Source organism: Rhagoletis pomonella, unplaced genomic scaffold (assembly GCF_013731165.1).
Source record: "Rhagoletis pomonella isolate Grant_MI unplaced genomic scaffold, Rhpom_1.0 Rhpom_scaffold_00010, whole genome shotgun sequence".
Lineage (NCBI taxonomy): Eukaryota > Metazoa > Arthropoda > Insecta > Diptera > Tephritidae > Rhagoletis > Rhagoletis pomonella.
The window spans coordinates 7,100,533-7,120,544 of NW_023458564.1; the positions used below are offsets into that span (position 1 = coordinate 7,100,533).

At 35.1% G+C, this 20,012-nt stretch overlaps 1 protein-coding gene across 5 annotated transcripts in view; it reads left to right on the forward strand.

Moving 5' to 3' along the window:
* LOC118745976 (peptidoglycan-recognition protein LA) overlaps positions 1-20,012 on the forward strand; it is a 167,295-nt gene that overhangs the window by 146,823 nt on the left and 460 nt on the right. For 2 of the 5 annotated variants that reach the window (XM_036479673.1, XM_036479668.1), the window contains exons 2-5: positions 7,518-7,712; positions 8,414-8,649; positions 14,579-14,785; positions 14,974-15,532. In XM_036479673.1, the coding sequence (XP_036335566.1) occupies positions 7,518-7,712; positions 8,414-8,649; positions 14,579-14,785; positions 14,974-15,114 (779 nt within the window). In that variant the 3' untranslated portion in view covers positions 15,115-15,532. Of the gene's footprint in view, positions 1-136; positions 368-4,812; positions 5,159-7,517; positions 7,713-8,413; positions 8,650-14,578; positions 14,786-14,973; positions 15,533-20,012 lie in introns of those variants that run through there. The other 3 variants (XM_036479670.1, XM_036479672.1, XM_036479669.1) reach the window with 3 other exon arrangements.

Consider the following 20,012-nt stretch of genomic DNA (forward strand, 5'->3'; position numbering starts at 1 on the left):
AAAAAAAACTCAATGCTTTAGCCACTTGTGCCTAGTATATACCCAATGATATTTAAGCTGATATCACATATGGCACCGAGAACCGAACATGCCAATCGACCGTCAAGACAGACCAGTTCGTTGGATGATCGGTTGGCTCGTTGGTTGCTTAATTGTAATTGTCCGTCCATTTAAATATGTGTGGTTCTCTAGTTCATTGGTTGGCTTGTCACAGTGTTTGAGTAAAGTTTTTCACAAATTCCACAATCGCATTTAGTAGCAATTTTGCTGAGCGCTGTTGAAGCGGTTTTGTGACGGCGCTTTGTATGTTTGATAACACATACCGCGAAAATGAGATTTTATTATTTTTGCTATAACAAATAACTAAGTAAATACATACTCGTATCATTGGTAATCGCATTAAAAATATTATTACGCGGAACTTTCGCTGTCGTAAAATGTCTTTAAAACCAATTGTGTACACAATCATAAAAAGTGTGTGTTCATCAAAAAGACGGAAGCAAGGAGATTAATATCGGGCGTGAAGTGAATTCAGAGAAGAGCGCACGGGGAATTGGTGCTATAAATACTTAATTTTTTAGTGACGTCACAATGGGTGTACTTGCTCGTGTGGTTTATTAGTCACGATGGCCAAAGCGACTTTATAGTAATACGAAATGGCACATTCTCGACTCTAGTTAACTCAGTGAGATAAAGAAAATTAGTAAACAAAGAACCGTGCAAGCGAAAAGAACGCCTGCACAAGAACCCTGAACTACAAACTGAAGCAATGTGAACCAGAATATATTGTCGGGTGTTGGCTGGTGGTATAGCATAACCTGGGTTCCAATTAGAGCGTGGAACGTCTTTTTGAAACTATTTTACCCAGAAGAGTTTGATGTTAGCCGTCGTCACGAACTGGTTTTGTCCTCAAACCGTTTGGCATTAGGGTTGTTGTTGTAGCGGCTACTCACCTCTGCCAAGCTGGTCAAGCTAAACTAAGGGGAGACCCAGGAAATATGCCACTCGAACTGGGTGGGGTTTAGGGAGCATGCGAAGCGGTTTTGCGAGTCGTGAGGTAATTATTCACACGTCGGGCACTCATTAGGCACATTTGCATTTATCCTACTCATATAGAAGTTTAGCCTGCTGCAGTATCCACAGCGAAGTTGAGCTATGGTGGTGCGAGTCTCCCGAGGCAGACTAAGTTCTGTCTCGTTCACGTCAACGGTATTAACAGGTCGGAAGTTGGTGTAAGTCTAGACCGATGCCCTATGTTTATGTCCTATCGGTACGCAGTTGGCTCCAGAAGTTGCTTTATGAACCTCTTCACTTCGCCCGTTAATTCGTATAGATCCTTCTTATGTACCTAGGCGAGGGCTCTGCGGAAAGTCGGTGTCTGTTCGGGTGTCCACGTCTGTGGAACACTACTAAGAATTGCTTATAAAGCATTGTATTGCGCTCCTGGACAGGAAGCATTTCAGCCTCGTCGTGTAGGTGGCGCTGTGGTGATATCAGAAGGCATCCCGTAGCGTTTCGGAGTGCCTTATTTTGGCAGATCTGAAGCTTCATCTACTACGTCCTACTAATCCCCGGCGGCCAATTGTCTTATATGTTTGCCCCAGGTGCTGCCGGCTAGCGACTTGAGAACCTTGTTGCGGCTCTATATTCTATTGAGAATTGCGGTTGAGTGCGCCGAGAAGAAGTGTAGACTATCGAAGGAAGCTCCGAGTATTTTTAGGTTATTCACCGTCCAAATTATTTCGCCATCGACGTGAATTCCCAGCTGTAATCTGACCTTCTTGGTCTAGCGGTGGTAAAAATGGTTTGCGAGGACTTCGTAGGCGAGAGGGTTAGGCTCCTTGCAGTGAAGAAGCGAGAAAGTTCGAAGAAGCAACCGTTTACTTTCGAGCACAAGTCATCAATTCAAACCCTGGAACAGAAACCTACACCTGCTACTTATGCCAAATGCGATTTGGATTTATCGATCACTTTGCTTGAGTTGTATATAGAACGATTGGGAGTTTCCTCAATGGATCGCATGTGGTGACATTCCAGCTAATTTTTCGGCTATGCGCCATAGTTGGAGCACTATTCGGATTGACGCTCCAGTTTAAGTTTGCTTGTCGCTCTTTTCCACAAAAGCCTATAGGGCCGAGAACTCAAACCAGTAGTCAGCTAATTAGCCAACCCAGTCATTGACAGTTCTTGATTGTTTTGGAGTTTGTCATCGCTGACGCCAGCGGCAAGAGTGCTGCTGTAACATCTAAAAAGATGCTGAAGGTGGAAATGGAGTACTCATACCTTGTTCTGCCATTTTTAGGTCTCTTCTACAAGAAAATTTCAACAGGAAGGATTTACTCTGCTTCTTTCTGTAGCCTACAAGCTTGTCAGCCAAAATTAGTTCGGTATTTATCGAGTTTAGACTGGACATCCTTAAGTCAATCCGACACCTTGCTTGGCATTGAACGGCTCGGAGAGGTTCCGACGGAGCTGTTGTATTGCTCGACGTCGTTTTACACAGCCGTATTAGTCTCGCAAGGAGCTCGAATTCGGATGTCACGGCGTCTGTTGTGATTGCAGCTTTTCGACGTTAAGCTTTCCTTGGTAGTTCTGAGGCGATATTTGGCCCTCGGAGTGTACGTACGTCTAAAACACTAAAACCATATCAAGACATGATCGATTTGGTTTCTCGTTTTTCGATCTGAAGACGGCCATGTAGCATGATGGATCTCTTTGTCATCAATCAGCCGGGAAGAGGCACCTTACGCCTTTAGATTCTGGACATTCCAGATGAATCCCCTCAAATCATAGTCCGATAAAAATTTCTTTCTTGGAGTTGGTACTCGGACCAGAGATCAATATTTGGTCCTACCGGCCCGCTAAGACTAGAATTATACCACTTGCGAAATGACCTATTATTTTTTTTTTTTTGATATACCGCCGTATCTAGAGAACTCTATTCTCTATGATATGCGAGGATAGACTGGTTTGAAGTCCGCCAAATACAAACCACGTATGAGGTGGCACAGACAAAAATTTAATTCAGTCAACGCGACGACATGTTTTCAATCGTCAACAAATCAGGCATTTCAAATGCAAATATTTGTACATATGTACTCCATTATATCTGCGTACACTTTTTTTAAATATTCACAATGTTTTGCAAGAAATAATTTTTTTGTTGTTTTTGTACAAAAATATGGTTCATTAAATTTTAGACATTTCACCCAGGTTTTCTAAAAAAATTTCTGGTACATATGCAGTTTTATAGTCCTTAATTTTCCTTAATTTTTTATACAGTTTGAAATGTTGATTTATTTGGCTTTGTGTATACCATAAACCATATTTTTGTAAAAAAAAATAACAAAAACAAAGTATAGCTTGCAAAACATTGGGAATATTAAAAAAAAAAACGAGGGTGTACGCAGACATAGTGGCTTGAGTGTATATCAAATCAGGCGTGCCCTCCGTGCACATGCATACTTACCACCACCCGCTAGAACGCACGTTCGATGGCTTTTCTAAAGCAGGGATCACCGATTTGTACATGTTGACAGTTACAGAGTGGGGTTCTTACGATTTTTGTTTTATTGGGCTGAACTCATTTTCGTTAAAAATTTCTAGATAAAGTGTTTAATTTAATTAACACGGTGTGTAAATTTGCATTCATTAAGAGAGGAAACTGGTTACCTATCTCAATATGCGCAAATTTAAAAAAAAATTTTTTTTAGAGTGTTCGTAGTGGAAACTTCCCAACTCACTGCCATACCTAAACAAAAGCGTTGGGCGGGGCGTTTTCTGACACCTAGCGTTAACGCCGAAGTGCCATACCAAAACAAAAGCGTCAACGCTACGCCAAATGTTTGTAACACGAAAATGACAGTTTCGCCGTTTTCTGCAGCCAACTTCAATACCTAATGCCATGGCAAAATCTGATTTTCCAACAGCTCAGCGTTGACGCCGCGTTGTTTCGTTATGCTTCATACAAATTGTATGGTCATGAGAATTTTTTGACAGCCAGACAACGCTGACGCTTTTGTTTAGGTATGGCAGTAAGAGAGTTCATGGTGAAGCGTCTTGATCGAAACCAAAATGAAGGGTTAAAAATTAACTGAACTTCTAAATAAATCAATTAGCATTCTCCTCAACAGAGACTCACTAAATATTGTATACATTAGGGTGGCCAAAAATGCATGTAAAAAAGTAAAGTCGGAATTTTTAGGATTGTTCTATACCGACAAATATACCCCTATTTTATTATTTTTAAATAAAAAAATATTTAGAGGTCGCTAAAGGCGCTCAAAGTTTTCTTCGTATTTTATATGGAAGAACACGACTTTTCGTAGAAATGGTATATGGCATTCGTGAAAATCAATATTTTTCAACCGGAAAGCTCTGTTTATCTTGAGGAGATTCCCAATACTAATACCCAATTGTTTATTTAATCTTTTTTCTATAGTAACTATATTTTATAGATCCGCCAGAAACCCAAAAAATGCAAAGGGAGACCAATAAAAAAACCTTTAGTATTAACAAATGGTTAAATACACAATTGGGTATTATTATTGTAAGTATCCAGAAGAGAACCAGAGTTTTACGATCGAAAAATTGTATTTTCAAGAATTCTATACCATTTCCATGAAAAGTGGTTTATTCCCCATGAAATACATGGACAGCTTTGAGCGCTTTGATCGCCCTCTAAATATTTTTTGATTTCAAAATAAAAAAGCGGTATAGTTTTTTCGGTATGGAACAATCCTATGGGGTGAGAGTATTAAAATTCCACTTTGCTTTTTTTTGGACCACCCTAATGTACATACATATGTAAAGTTTTACAAATACAAAGAACAAAACTTAAGATTTTATACAAAATAAAACCCAAGAAAGTGAAAAATAAAAATACACCGTCAGTTTGCGAATCGCAAGAGCTAATTTAGAACAAACAAATAAAAACCTGTATCAAAAAATAACTGCAACTCTTAGTACGGTACGCCCACTAGAGATTAATTAAAATTCATAATTGTCCGTGCCGGAAATACTTTACAGATTGTATGTAAAAGTACAAACAAAATGAAATTGTTATTGAAAGTAAATTCAGAAAAGGCTCGCAAACGATTTGGCATCCCAGCGAATTTGCAAACCTCATCAGCGAATGCAACGGCTGTCGCAATAAAACGTTAGTACTTACATACTTATTTGTGTACATATTCATTTTTTTTGCTTATTATTTGTTAGTGAGTAATGTTTTTAGTAATAAAAAATAATGACTGGGCAGCTCTAAGTAAATGTTGTTATAAAGCGAAAATAAACATGTTTTAGGGCTTTTGCTATCTGTAGAGATTTAATTATTTAGTTAATTTTATTTTTGTTATTTAAATTGACCTTACACACAGAGTTTGAAACTACTGTACATGCGCATGTATTATGTGTGCGTATTTATGTATTATTTTTACACAAATAAATTATTTATATTCAAAGGGACCGAGAATTTAAATTATGCATTTTTTCACAACCGGTTTCGGAGGCTTAGATCAAAATATGCCTACGAAACTACTACAAGTGACTGGCAGTAGTAGAAATAAATTATTATTTCCTTTTTTATTTTATACATATTTATGAGTTCTACTATATGTAAAAAATAGTATATCTTATTGTACTATTTAATTACTTTTGAATAAATTCAAATTGAATTACAATTGAAAATGAGTTCCAATTGATTGGTAATTTAGCATCTTTGATCGGGAATCAACGTCTAGTTTTTGAAAGACCATTTGAACATAGTATAAGTACCCAAAACCTTGCACGTCTATATTAGGGTTGGTTGATTAGTTTAAGTGGATTGTCACCCTGTTGGCAAGCAATTGACAAGTTTGCCATTTTGATTCTGCAACTCGTGCAACCTACATACAGTCATGTGGCGGCTTTAACAAATTTCGGTACATACGGATGGTTTGCCGAGTGTCTTTAGCTTAATCCTTGGGAGGGCTGGGCACTCGCACAGGAAGTGTTTGACTCTCTCTTTTGAGTCCGGGTCATCGCAACTGCACCAGAACCTATTAAAGGGCAGTCCTATCCTTTCGGCTTTTAGGCATTTTTTTGCTCATTCCGAAGAGAGATTTGGTTTTATGTGGTTTGTAGGACACCCAGAACTGCTGGGTAATCTTGTAAGATCCACATCTGCTTGGCCTTCGAGTAATACATTTTGGTAATTTTTCTCTTTATCTCCCTGAGCGAGGCGCCCATGTCCACCGCGCGGGACACATTCAGTGCAGAGCCGCTCCTTGCTAGTTTGCCCGCTGCTTCGTTTCCGTAAATTTACCTATGTGTGAAATATAGGCGAGTTCTCTCCTACATTCATTGATATCTAACAGAGGTAGAACCCTGAATGGCCACTTGGCTATCCGAGAGGGTAATCACCTGCGTTCTCTCCGGTACATTCTCTTTGATGTACCTTACTGCCTTCTTAACCGCAAACGTTTCAGCTTGTAAAACGTTTGCTTAGTCTGGTAGGCGGCGGGATAGCTTTAGGTTATATTGCTCAATCAAAACCCCTACATCAATTCCTCATTCTGGTGGTCTAGTCTATTTCCATATTGCGAGACTTGGCGCAAGGAATGTAAAATTTGGCTTGTGGAATTTCCGTTAACGCCACTAGTTTGCTGGGTGCCGAAGAGTCGAGGCTCAGCATTCTCTTCTTTGGCAGCCATAGTTAGGTCATTCGAGCTGAAATGAGTTCAAATACATTTGTTGATATAATAAGAAGTGATTGGCGCTCCCAGATATGTTAGTGTTTGGCTGAGTTTCTCCTCCGATTTTTGGCGTGCGCCTTGATGTTGTCACATGACGGTAGAATGAAACACCCAGGCGACCATTGAACACATGACAGAACTCACCCTTGCTCCGCGGGATATCCAGGGAGGAACCAGAGTAGCCGTGATCCATACATACATATACATGGTATTCTCTGCTCAAACTTCCATCACGACTGTACTCCCGGCAGCAGCGATAACACTCGTCTGTTATCGTCGCATTCTGAGAGAAAATTAGAATAGGGAGAAAGGAGCATAGCCACCAGACTCTCGCATTCAACCAGGGGCCACTGGCTTCAATGGACATTAACTCCGTGTTCGGTTGAGAAGTACAGCAGAAGGAGCCCTGCCGGCAACCACAGCAGTCATTTGCTTTTTCTTCTTTTCTGAGTAAACGAAGCCCATTTCTGGGCGATTTTTGGCAGGGTAGTATTTCCCATATTCTAAGTAATTTTTTCAAATCGAATAATAATATGACTTTTGAATTACTGGGGACCGTAAACACCGAAATTGTTTCCCAGCTCCTTAGTCGTGCTGCAGCTTTTCTGTGCCACTGCATAGCCCAGATTCACAGCAATGAACTCCCGTTTCGCGTGAACATTTGATTAGTTAATTTTAGAGTTACATAAATATTATTGCTCCTTATTCCATACTTAGATTTTCGCAAATGATTTATTCTTCTAAGGAAACAGCACCATCTAATTTTACGCAATATTTTCTTTTTAGGAATCAATCAAAACCGCACTACTGAAAATACTTCCATTTTACAAAAACTATCAACGTCTTCCAAACTTTTAATATTGCTCATTGTTGTGGTAGTAATTGTAGCTGGAGTAATTATTTACATTGAGATAGAACAAAACAATAGAAAGCCAGATCCCGGACCCATACTGTTCGGCAATAGCTATGAGCATGGCACGTGTAAGTATTTTGAAAGAGTTCGAAGACAAAAGAAATATGCAAACTTCAATACGATTACTAATATTTGTACATTAGGGTGCAACACTATATATACAAAAAAAATCAGTACTGTTTTTTCCATCGCAAAAATCGTTCGATAAAAATTTAAGATTTGCATGAACTGAACCGATTTGAATATACTTACCTCCAAAAATCGAATTTTTTATAAACAACTAAAATAAGTTTTAAAAAGAATTTTTTTTTCGGAAACATCACCTCAGATGATATAAAAGTTTAATTTTAAAATATTTGCATAAAAATGTTTAACAAATTTATTAACGTCATCAAAATAATGAGATTTTTGCTAGTATTTTTAAATCGGTACAGCGCACGTAAATCTCAATATTTTTCCGAAATAATTTCAAATAAAACAAAATAACAAATTTTATGATTCCGGTGTGAAAACCGCAACTTTTTTGGTGCGACACCCTAATGTAGATACATACGTATGTACATATATCTGTGGACTTTTGGCAAAAATTGTTATTTTCGACCTGTAACCTTTTAATAATTATTTTTTAAATTTTTTTTTATGCATATTTATTTTAAAAATTGTTTTAATGAATATGCTTTGATTAATATATCATGTTTTTTCCAATAGTCCACAGATACACTGCGTTTTAACCATCATTTTGAAGAAATTTTTATTTTAAGTATCTTAGTTCCGAATTTAGGAAATGGACATCTGGTGATCGATCGCGATCAATGGGGCGCCTCGGAGTTGGCTAAAAATTTGAAAATACCACTTAAACATCCAATACCATATGTACTCATCACACACATAGGCGTCCAGTCGAAACCATGTGAAAATGTATACAGATGCTCGATTAAAATGCGTACAATACAAGACTCAGCAATTGCGGAAAAAAATCTACCCGACATACAGGCGAATTTTTATGTGAGTTGCATTTAGTTATATAAGCTACTTATAAGTTATGAAACTATTTTGACTTACTATTATTAGTGTTCGTCACCAGTATTTTTGCTGTGAAATCAAGCCAGTAATTTATTTTCCCCATGTTTTTCCAAATTGCTGCCACAATTGCAGAAATAGCATATACATACATATGTACATATTTATTAGGGTCTTCGATTATTCGGCTTTTTTTCCAAAACGGGTTTTCGAGTTATGCGAAATATGGCAATTTTAAAAAAATCTTTTCCCGATTTTGAAATTAAAAAAAACCGAATAAATCGGTTTTATTTTACATAGTTTTCATATAGCGCAAATGGTTATGTTTTTATGAAGTCAAGACCAAACACTATTAACTGTAAATATAGCTTTTACTTAGAAAATAGTAAAAAAATCAAGCGTAAAAAAATACAAATCAGTGAAAAATTCACGTCTGGTCCTATTTCAATTTTTTTTTTAATACTTTATTGCCATTTCTTTTTACTTCTTTTTTAAGTTTTTTTTTCAAATAGCGGTCTCCAGTGATCGGACGTCTACCAGATTGTGGTAGATCTACCAGTCTTTGGAGCATGCACCACATCTACCACACAAAGTCTGAAATCTACCACATATTCGCATTTTTGAGTAGTTATAATTTAGCTCCACATGATTTTCTTTATTTTTTTAATTTTAAGAGCAGTACTCATTTAAAGTATCGCTGTAAAAACATGGGGTGCCCATCAATATCGCAATAAAAAGACTTGATATTCCAAGCATCGATACAAAATTCAAAAAATTAAATCTGAATATTGGTCTCATTTTCTATTAAAGAATTAACACTTTTCCCTTAAATAAGTACATCACTGAAAGCGCGCCACATTCCAACCTAAGATAGTACACATTTATGCGCGTTAAAGTGCAAAATATATCCATATTGCTTTACATATAAATTCCAATGTAAGTAAGGTTATACATAAGTATGTAGTACGACATAGATTTGTTAGAAATGGAATCCTAGCTTAGGCTCAAATTCATGTTTTATTTGCGTTAAAAATTTGTTTAAAAACAATATTAACTACAAAACTTTCAATAGAAATTTTAGTAAAATACTTCGGCTGATAAAAAAAGCAGGGCAGATTTTTACATTTAATGTAATTCGTGTCCCTAATAACAGGAATGATAGTATACAAGATTTCCCATTCCCGTCAGCGATGAGATTTCTGAAGTAAAAGTAAACAATGCCGAATGGGAGGAGAAAAGAAACTGTCAAACAGTGACTTTTCTTAATTTCTTAATATTAATATTTGCGTCGGGAAACGTTATTTTATTGTTTGAAATTGCAAAATATATGATTTATAAAAAGAACTAATAAAGAAAATGTAAAAAATCGGCGATTTTTGTGAAAGTATTAGCACATTACAGTGTATCTAAAGTTTTTAAGGCGCTGTTTACTTTTCCTTGAGGATTGTCAAAAGCGGAAAAACCCAAGTTAAATGTTTTTTCTAGAGATTCGAATTAAAAAGTTTTCAGTTAAGGTGAAACCTTGCAGATTTTTTTTAATTTTTGTAAAAAGTTTGATCCGAAACCTGGGATCTACCACATTTTTTCTAAATCTAACACGTTTTTTTCACAGAATCTACCACACAGAATTTTTATTAAGTCCGATCACTGGCGGTCGCCCCTCGGCAAACAACGGCAAATATCCGAGTGTACTTCTGCCTTAAAAACTCTTCTTCGGAGGCGGAGTAAAAATGCTTATTTCTCCATTTGTGTCACATGAAGAAGCAGAGCACGAATTGAAGGAGAAGCTCTGCCAAGCATGTAGAAAACTTTGACGCGCCAAACATTCATTTATTGGAATCCAAATAGCCTAGGATATATTTTAAAACCATTACGAGATTTTTCTTGCACTGGAAAAAGCTTTGAAAACTTCAAAAACCCATAAAACTTTTATTGAGAGGTCAGATGCAATGAAAACCTCGGTTTGCTCGATAAAAAATTTGCTTATACGATATTCGAAAAATCAAGATTTCAAAAAGCCGCATATAGATATCCAAAAAAAAAAAACCGTTGTAATTCGGTTTGCGAAAATCGACTCAATCATTCTAATATTTATGTACATCGTCGATAGGCGCGGAACACCTCGTATCCGCTAAATGCAACCTTACCGTTGAAACTCAATACCGGCGAACGGCGAATTTCGCTCAGACAATTCGCTTACTGAATCACATATAGAGCGTTATTTAGTACAGAAAGCTGTCAAACGATAAGGTGACCATATTTCAAAAAGGAAGCTCGTTTTACAACGAATAGGGAAATACCAGCAAGAATAAGCTCAAAATATGGGAATAGTCTTTTAGTATACTTTTAAAGTATGGTCACCATGGTCTTTTTCACCCGTTACCGCTGACCGCGGCGATAGAAATAAATCTATCGTCGCGAACTGTCGTCGAGCTAACTTCGTCGTTTGATTTGGTTGTGCGCGTTCTCATATACGTCGGTGTGGTTTTTTTTTCACAGCGAACATTCGTCTCGGGTGCAAACAGGTCCTTCTGTACTTGGTCCGTCCATTTCGTTCGGGAGTGCCCTTGATTTCGTTGTGATTCCATGGGAGCCGAGGCGAAGGATCTTTCAACTTGAACGTCGTCATCTATGCGTACAACATGCCCAAGTCAGTGCAATTGTATTTTTAAGCGCTTAAGTTTGTCATATAGTAAGGCTGGGAATATGCGTATATTTGGAGATGCGGAAATCCGTTCGGATATTCATGTATACGGATCAAATCCAGATATCCGGTAAATATCCATTCAATTGGCTACCCGGATATTCTAGACAGTATTTCATTGGTGAAATTGTTTTCTGAAAATTACAGAGTCCATCAATTGGCTAAATAAGTAATAGAACTCTTCCTTATTCCACAAACAATTGTTATACATATCCGAATACTCGGTTAATATGCATTAATTTTGTTATCCGAATATTCGTGTATCCGCATGTTTCAATTTTTTAACGATATACTCATATATCCGGATTATCCGAATAGTAAAAAATCCGGATAGAACTTCCAGCCCTACCATATGTGTATGTAGTTGGAAAGCTCAAACAAGTCGTTATTCCATCATCTTTAGTACCCGTCGCCAACGCGAACAGAATGGTTCTCCCGACAGCCCCTGAATCATTCTGCGATTCAGATTGTCAGCCCGTATTACGTTTTCTCACGTCACATTGAAGAAATCCCACCAAACGCCTTGTCGAAACCCTTGTTTTATCTCTAACGGTGCGGGGAGGTCCTTCCCAATTTGAACAGCGCTGAAGGTTGTGCTCAACGTCACTTTACATAGCCGTATTAATTTTGTCGAGATCCCAAATTTAGATATACTTCTCTCCGATCTATCTAAAGTGGCTTTAAAATTTGACGTGCTGTGAATTTATGTTTTAGGTTGAAGAGGCCTGGTCTGTAGCCGTACTGATAATGTAAAATAAGTTGGTTCATGAATGGTTTCAGTCTTTCACACAGCATCTTGTCTCTGCAACTGCGAAAAAACCGTTGGTTGGGTATCCTAACCTTTTAGTATTTTGATGCCAGCAGGTTGAGTCTTCCTGTATTATATGGCTATTTTGGACATTGTTCCGTTAGATTTACAAGTTTTGATAACAGCCTGGCTGTCAGAATAAATAGCGATAGGCCGCACTGGAGGGGCGAGCGGCCTCCATTATGGAGGCAAAGCACGAGTTCACCAGCGTAAATCCCCCTAACCACTCTTTTGTTAATCTTGTACCCATCTGTATATGTAGCCGTCGACCCCGGGTTTAGGTCTGTGACACCTTCACATGCGTTCCTCTCTTTTGGAGCATTTGTTGTTTTAACGGAGAAGAGGGGTGGTATAATCTATCTGTCGTAGGTTAACTGGTAGAGTTTCCGAATCTAAGGTCTCTCCAAGGCTGGATCGTATTTAACCTGGTCGCAGCCGGTCCCGAAGTTTGCCGTAGAGATCCGCAGGTGATGGAATCTGTCCCTGCACTCGTTCGGCCACCACACCGTGAATCCGTAGAAAAGTAGGGGTCTTATTCCAGCTGTGTGCATCCAGTGTACTATGTGCGGTTTTATTCCCCTTTTTTCCTGTAGCCATCTTACTATCATGCCGGGCCGTATTGGCCTTCCTGGAGCGCTCTTCGATGTTTTTCTTCCAGTCAAGTTCCATGTCTAGAATAACTCCAAGGCATTTGAGTAAGTGCCAAACCGTCTATGGCGGGAGGTTTGAATAGAGCAGTTTTATACTTCCTTGTGAAGAGTTTCGATCTTGGTAGGAAAGACGCTAAGTCCACATTCCTTTACCAGATGTTTAAAAGACTTTGGGAATTTTTCAATAACTCACTCTGGACCTCCAGATACACGGAAATGGTGCAACGGAAATGGTGCAAGGAAATGGTTAGGGCTGAAACAAGTGCGTTGAGTGTAAGCACATGGTATTAATTTAACGAAAACTTGCCAATAAAAGCTTAAAGAATATCACTTAGAAAAAGACCAATACAAGAATGAAAGTAAAGATGAGTACGTACATAGACAAAGGAAAGGATAAAGGCAAACGTAAAATTAAAAACAAAAACAAAGATGCATAAAGATAAAGACAAAAATTAAAATCAAGGTAAACTTAAACACTTATACTTATATAAGGGCAAAGGTGAAGCGGAATATGTAGATGAACAAAATGATAAACATAAAAGTAAAAACAAAGATAAATATAAAGAAAAAGATGAGGATGAGGATATCGGTACTATTGGGAACTATTTCCGGATTTTGGAGATTCACGTGACTTATCGATATAATAATCGATATTTTTATCGAATTTGTTATCAAAATTTTTATCGATATTGTTGTCGATTTTGCTATCGATATCTTCGGAACTGATCGATATAATAATCGATATTTTTTCCGATTTTGTTATCGACTTTGTTATCGATTTTGTAATCAATATTTTTAGCGATTTTCTTATCGATATTTTTATTCGTTTTGTTATCGATATTGTTATAGATTTTGTTATCGATATTTTTTTTCGAATTTGTTATCGATATTTTTTTCGATTTGTTATCGATACTGTTATCGATTTGGTTATCGATTATTTATCGATTTTGTTATAGTTTATTTATCGAGTTTGATATCAATTGTTTATCGATTATTTATCGATTTTGTTGTCGATTTTGCTATCGATTTTGTTATCGGTTTTTTATCGATTTCGTTATCGATTTTCTAGTCGATTTTTCTTAAAAATATTACTATCGATTTTGTTATCGAGATTTTTATAGATTTTTTTTGCCAGGAAAATAATTTCTCCCAAAAACCATCCGCCACAAAAATACTATCATTCATTTTCCAGAACATTTACATTAGGGCGGAGTAATTTAATTTCGAAAAAAGTGTATGGTACATGCGAATTCTACGTTCGATTCTAAGCAAAAATGGTGAGCAAACTATATACCAAAAATGACGTTTGTTTTAAAGAAATATCAGTATATTATACTTTTTTCTGAACGAAATTAATTTTTTATCCACAAACTTTTGTGTTTTCTTCATATTTCAGAAACTACTTCTCAAGTTCGTCATATGTGTGTGTGCGCGTTCATTTCGTACAAAATTTTTTGGTAAAATGAAAGATAAATTTCTGCCAAAAAATTTACAATATACTTCTTTTTCTTTTGAAAATTGGGAGAGTCAAACGTCATTTTTGGTATATAGTTTGTTCGTAATTTTTGCCTAGAATTAATCGTAGAATTTGAATTTCTTCACACTTTCTTCAAAAATTTTGCTCCGAAAAAATTACTCCGCCCTAATATACATACACAATATTTGTGGATTTCAAATGTATGTATAATTGATATTAAATATTCAGCTCATCACTAACATAGTATACTTTTACAATAATAAACATATTCAAAGGTCGGTGATGATGGCAATATTTACGTGGGACGTGGTTGGGACTATGCAAATACGTATGCAAATGACACCTTGGCTGTAACATTTATGGGCGATTACGGACGTTATGAACCAAACGAGAAGCAATTGGAAGCGGCCCAATATCTTTTGGCACATGCTGTTACCAATAAATATATTGACTTGGCCTATAAATTGGTGGCGCAAAATCAGGTAAATTATTCAATCAATTCGCTATAATAATAAGTATATATATGTATATATACATACTCCTTTTGCACTTATTTAAGTATCAACATAATGTACATATATGCATAACTTTTTTGAGCTATTATTTCAGTGTTGCCTACTTTATTGTAAACTAATATTTAATGTGCAAAACTTGCGTTATCTCGTTGTAGACCAAAGTCACAAAAAGTCCTGGCGCCAATGTATATCGGCACATTAAGACGTGGTATCACTTTTATCCTTGTGGTATGGACGATCATCCGAGGTGCGGCGTAGAATTGGGTTTGCCAGATGTTTGGGATGGCAAAATGTAGCAACATTTATATGACAATTATCTTATTTACATAGTATTTATGTAGATATATATGTATATGAGTAAGCAATTAGAGATACATAAATTTAAGTAAACAAATAGATTTAATATCGTTTTTTGGTTGTGAAATATTTTCCTTTAAAAATTTTATTACTTGTTATATGTATGCAAGTACATATGTATGCATGAAGATATACATACTTTTTATATATGCCCCTTATTCTTTAGCACGCACACAAACGCATACATACATATATACACATCTTTTTATGTACAAAAATTATTTTGAAACACTGTATCTGCTACATACATACATATAAGCCAATTAAGAAGTCACTGTTGAATTAAATATAATATTCTAATTCGTTTAAAAGATCTTAAATTTGTAGCTGCATAAATAAATAAATGACTGACGAAGAGAAGTGTTTTATTATTAAAAAAGGTAAAATATGAATACATATTTTTAGCCGACTTTACAAAAGAAGGAGGTTATCAATTCGTCGGAATATTTTTTTCTAAACTACCATCTACTAACATGTAACTGTATGTGCACTAGAGTGGTCCAAAATAAGTATAGTTGGAATTTTAATTCTCCCACCCCCTAGGATTGTTCTATATCGAAAAAAATTTACCACTGTTTTTTTTTTTTTTTTTTTAAATAAAAAAATATTTAGAGGTCGCTCAAAGTGCTCAAAGTTTTCCAAGTATTTAATATGGGAAAAAACAACTTTTCGTAGAAATGCAAGTGTTTAATGATTTTTGGAGAGTTATAATTTGCTGCCATTAGGGTTGTAGGTTAGAGTGGTTGTAAGTAACAAGGTTCTTGAGCTCAGTGAACTTTGGAACAAAACAATGTATCCTCGTGACAAGAACATCGATATATATCATTCTTAAGATAGGACTTTGCAAAAGTTTACTGATATTAGGGCGGTAAGGAAACCTTTTTTGTCTGGTGCGGTCTAATGAATATACGTACAAAATCGATTAGACCCGGGAGACATTTTCCTGCTTTAAGCTAATTACTAAATGGTCAACATAACGCAAGAAAGAGAAGATTTGTTAACCTGTTTTTTGAAACGTAAGTATGTATTTCATTGCGGAAAAAACGATTTTTGTACTTGTTACTAATTTCAAACAAAAAAAAAACGTGTTTTTGTTTTTGCTATGGAAGTTAAATGATGCACCATTATTGTTACAATGTACAAAATTATATTGCCACATATGAATAAAACTGAAAGCAACACAACACACTGGTGTTAGTTTCAAAAGAGTGCGAAAATTGTTTTTTGGCCCATTCAAATTTCATCGTTAGAATGAGTAAGTTAGTATTTTTTCTTCAGTCAACAACTTTTTACCTCTCCTAAACATATTTGAGTTTTTATGTATTTATGTATTTAGTTTCATACTTTTAAGCTAAAGCTTTCTTTAAACTCTTTTTTTCGACATCACTATTGAAATATTACACATAACTTTTCGACTTTCCAAAGAGGTGGCAACCGTCTTCAAAAATAATATTCAAACTAAAACCATCTTAAACCTCTTTGGATTGGCAGGGGTGCCAATTAACGCAAGAATTAATTGGAATTAGGAGTGCCAGTTACTGTTGAAATTCGACCGTTTTTCTAGTTTTTTAAGAGCCTTGGAGAGGTTTTCTAACTAAGTACGCCGCTTAAATTGTGTGGCACAAAATTACCTATCAGAAAATATCCTGCTTTAAAACTAAAACGTTACTATAATTTTTTATATCTTTGAGGGTCTTTGGAGGACTTGGGCAGGACTTAGAATTGATCCCATACATTCTCGATATAAATCGATAACACGACAAAAGTTTGATACCTCTATAAATTATGATAACTCGGGTAATTATGATAGCTCCATTTTTTCGAAAGCTATCGACAAATTTCGATAACTCGATATATTTTGAAAACTCCAATGTCTTCGATTCGGTAAATCGAGAAGTTTTAAGTAAATCAATAATAATCGATAACACTATAAGTTTAAAGAACTCGATGCATTACGATAACTCGATAAATTTCTATAACTCTGTAAATCAAATACTGGTATCAAATACTGGTAATTTTGATAGCTTAAAAAATATTTTGGAAATAAATAAAAAAAAACTATTGTGATATCTACATATGCAGTAAAGAAATTTCTTCCTTTAAAATTTAGGTGGCAACCCTATTTAGAAATACGCTAGAATGAATAGTACATATCTTGAGCGTATATGTACTGTGTATACTTACAACAAAAAAGATAAATTGTATAGAATCGAAAATAAGTGGCAACCTTACACTAATATTCTAAGGGTTAACACCTAGTATATATGGAAAGCATTGTTTAAGAACCATCTCTTGGTACCCATGGCTAGTAATTGTACCTTTATTTTCTAGAGAAAAATAAATAAATAAATGTGCGATTCAGTGTAGGTGGCAACCCTACTAAAAATATTCTTGAATTCGGGATTTTTAAGATACTTTCCACTTGGCACACATATTATGATATGTTAATTAATTTAACTTATTTCGAATAGGTGGCAATCTTATACGAGTCCTCTCGGTTGATAATACCTATTTAGATAACCTTAAAATGCAAAACATTATCTGTATACAAAATTTCATCAAAATCGTTAGATCTGTTTCTTTGAACCTTATGGATATATATACATACATATATATTTATGTACAGGAATTGCTCGTTTAATGTATCTAATAAGATTCAATAAATATATATCAATAACTTGATAAATTTCATTAATTTTACAAATTTCGATAATCCCATACATTTTTATAGCTTTTCATAAACATAACTAAGCAATTGAGGAGCTTAAACACATTACACTGATTCCTGTCTTAGCTGGACACCATTCTGACATAGTGCAGAACCTAAATTTTGTGTCCATTTCCAGTCGGCACCTTCGTGGAGTGTTCAGCCGGAGGATTTTTCGCCAACCACTCTCAAATTATTTGTCTAACGTAATGTAATTCATGGAATCGAATGCAATTGTCAACGATGCATTGCTAAGGGTCTAACTTAAAATATAGAAAAAAAATTAGTGAGTTGCCACCTGTTTGAAAATTGCTTTTATAGTAAACTGATAAGACAAAGTAAATATTGCAATATGACCTTTAAAAGAAAGAGGTTTAAGAAGGCGTACAGTCTGAAATAATGTTGTGGAAGCTTGCCACCTGCTCGAAAATTTTAATTTGATTGAATTTATAAAATAAATTAAATATTGCAATATGGTTATCAAGCTATAGATGTTTAGTAAAGTTTACTGCCAAAAATACTTTTGAGGATGGCTACCACCTGTTTGAATTTTTTTAATCAAATTGATAAACTAAATGAAATATTACAATACGGGCTTCAAACTAAAGAGATTTTAGAAAGTTTACTGCCGAAAATATTTTTGTGGCGGATTGCCACCTATTTAAAACATTTTATTCAGTTAAATTGATAACATACAGAAATACTGAGTTACTCCACCTTTGAAGAAAGTGCACGATATATAGCATGGAGTTAAAAAGATTATAAATTAAATTTCCAGGATTAAATGCCTTCGAAAATATATTAACTCAAACTTAAAAGAATAAAGTATGTTTACATAAATCGAAAATTTGTTTGAAAATCTCACTTCATAAAGCTCTTCAATTCTTTTTTTATAAATGAAGCCATAAGAGGTTTGGGGCGGAGTAACAATAAATATAAATACATTTAAGGCGCAGTGAAGCCCGTCGGATATTTGCTAGTAAATAATAATTATAATAATTCCGATGGAAAACAGTGCCGATTGGTTTTTTTTTTTTTGTTATAATGAAGAGTGATGTACCTCAATGTACTACGTATACTCACATGAATTAATAAACAACTTGATTTTTGCATTAAAAACTATTGTCGATTTTTTATTTTTTTTGCAAACATATGTATGAATAGTACATAAGTATGTACATGCGTATGTACATACATAGGAATATCTTTAAATATTTTTATATTCAAAAAATTGAAGCCCAGATTTGGACGGATACCAGGAATTCGCGTCCACTTGCCAATACCCGTTTCAGCTAGTGCCAAGAAGCAGCTTTGTGTGTGTGTGTGTGTATGTTCAAAAGAGCTCAGTTTCCTGATTATTAACAAGACATCGCCACTCCCTACCAATTCGCAGACAACAACTTCATACTTACATATATGTAGAGTAACACCGTTCAGCAAACAAGCCGGCTTAGGCAAAACAACTAACAAATTAACAATCGATGAATTTTTAAAGCTGGAATTTCCAAGCTTTACTTTGACGAATAACAAAGTCTGCTCATTAACTGGGTATTCGTGATAAATCGTTGTTGTTGGGTTTTAAATGCGTTACAGCAATATACATACATAAACATACATACATACATACATACATACATACATACAGTGACTCAAACAAGTGACTACGTGTTAATTTTTTTTAAATTCACAATGTTTTTCAAATCAAATTTTTTTTTTTTATTTTTTTATAAAAATATTGTCTAAGCTTTCACAAAAACCAAATACACCAAAGTTCCAAATTTTATACAATTAATTATTCATGCTTATATGGAAAAAATTGCAAAATCCATCACAAAAAAAACTTAAAAAAAAAATCATAAAAAACTACATAATCAAAAATTTTCTAAAAATTCAGATTAAAACGTTTGAGATTTTGATGAAAATTTGTTGACTTTTATTAAATTTTGTAACTTTGATTTATACAGTTCGGTTAAAGTTTAGACAATACTTTTATAGAAATACAAAAAAAAAATTAACTTGAAAAACATTGTGAATATTACAAAAATAAATAATATAAAAAAAAACTTTTTAATATACAACGCTCTTATAAATGGACTAAAAAGTAGAAAATAATATTTCTCAGTCCCATAG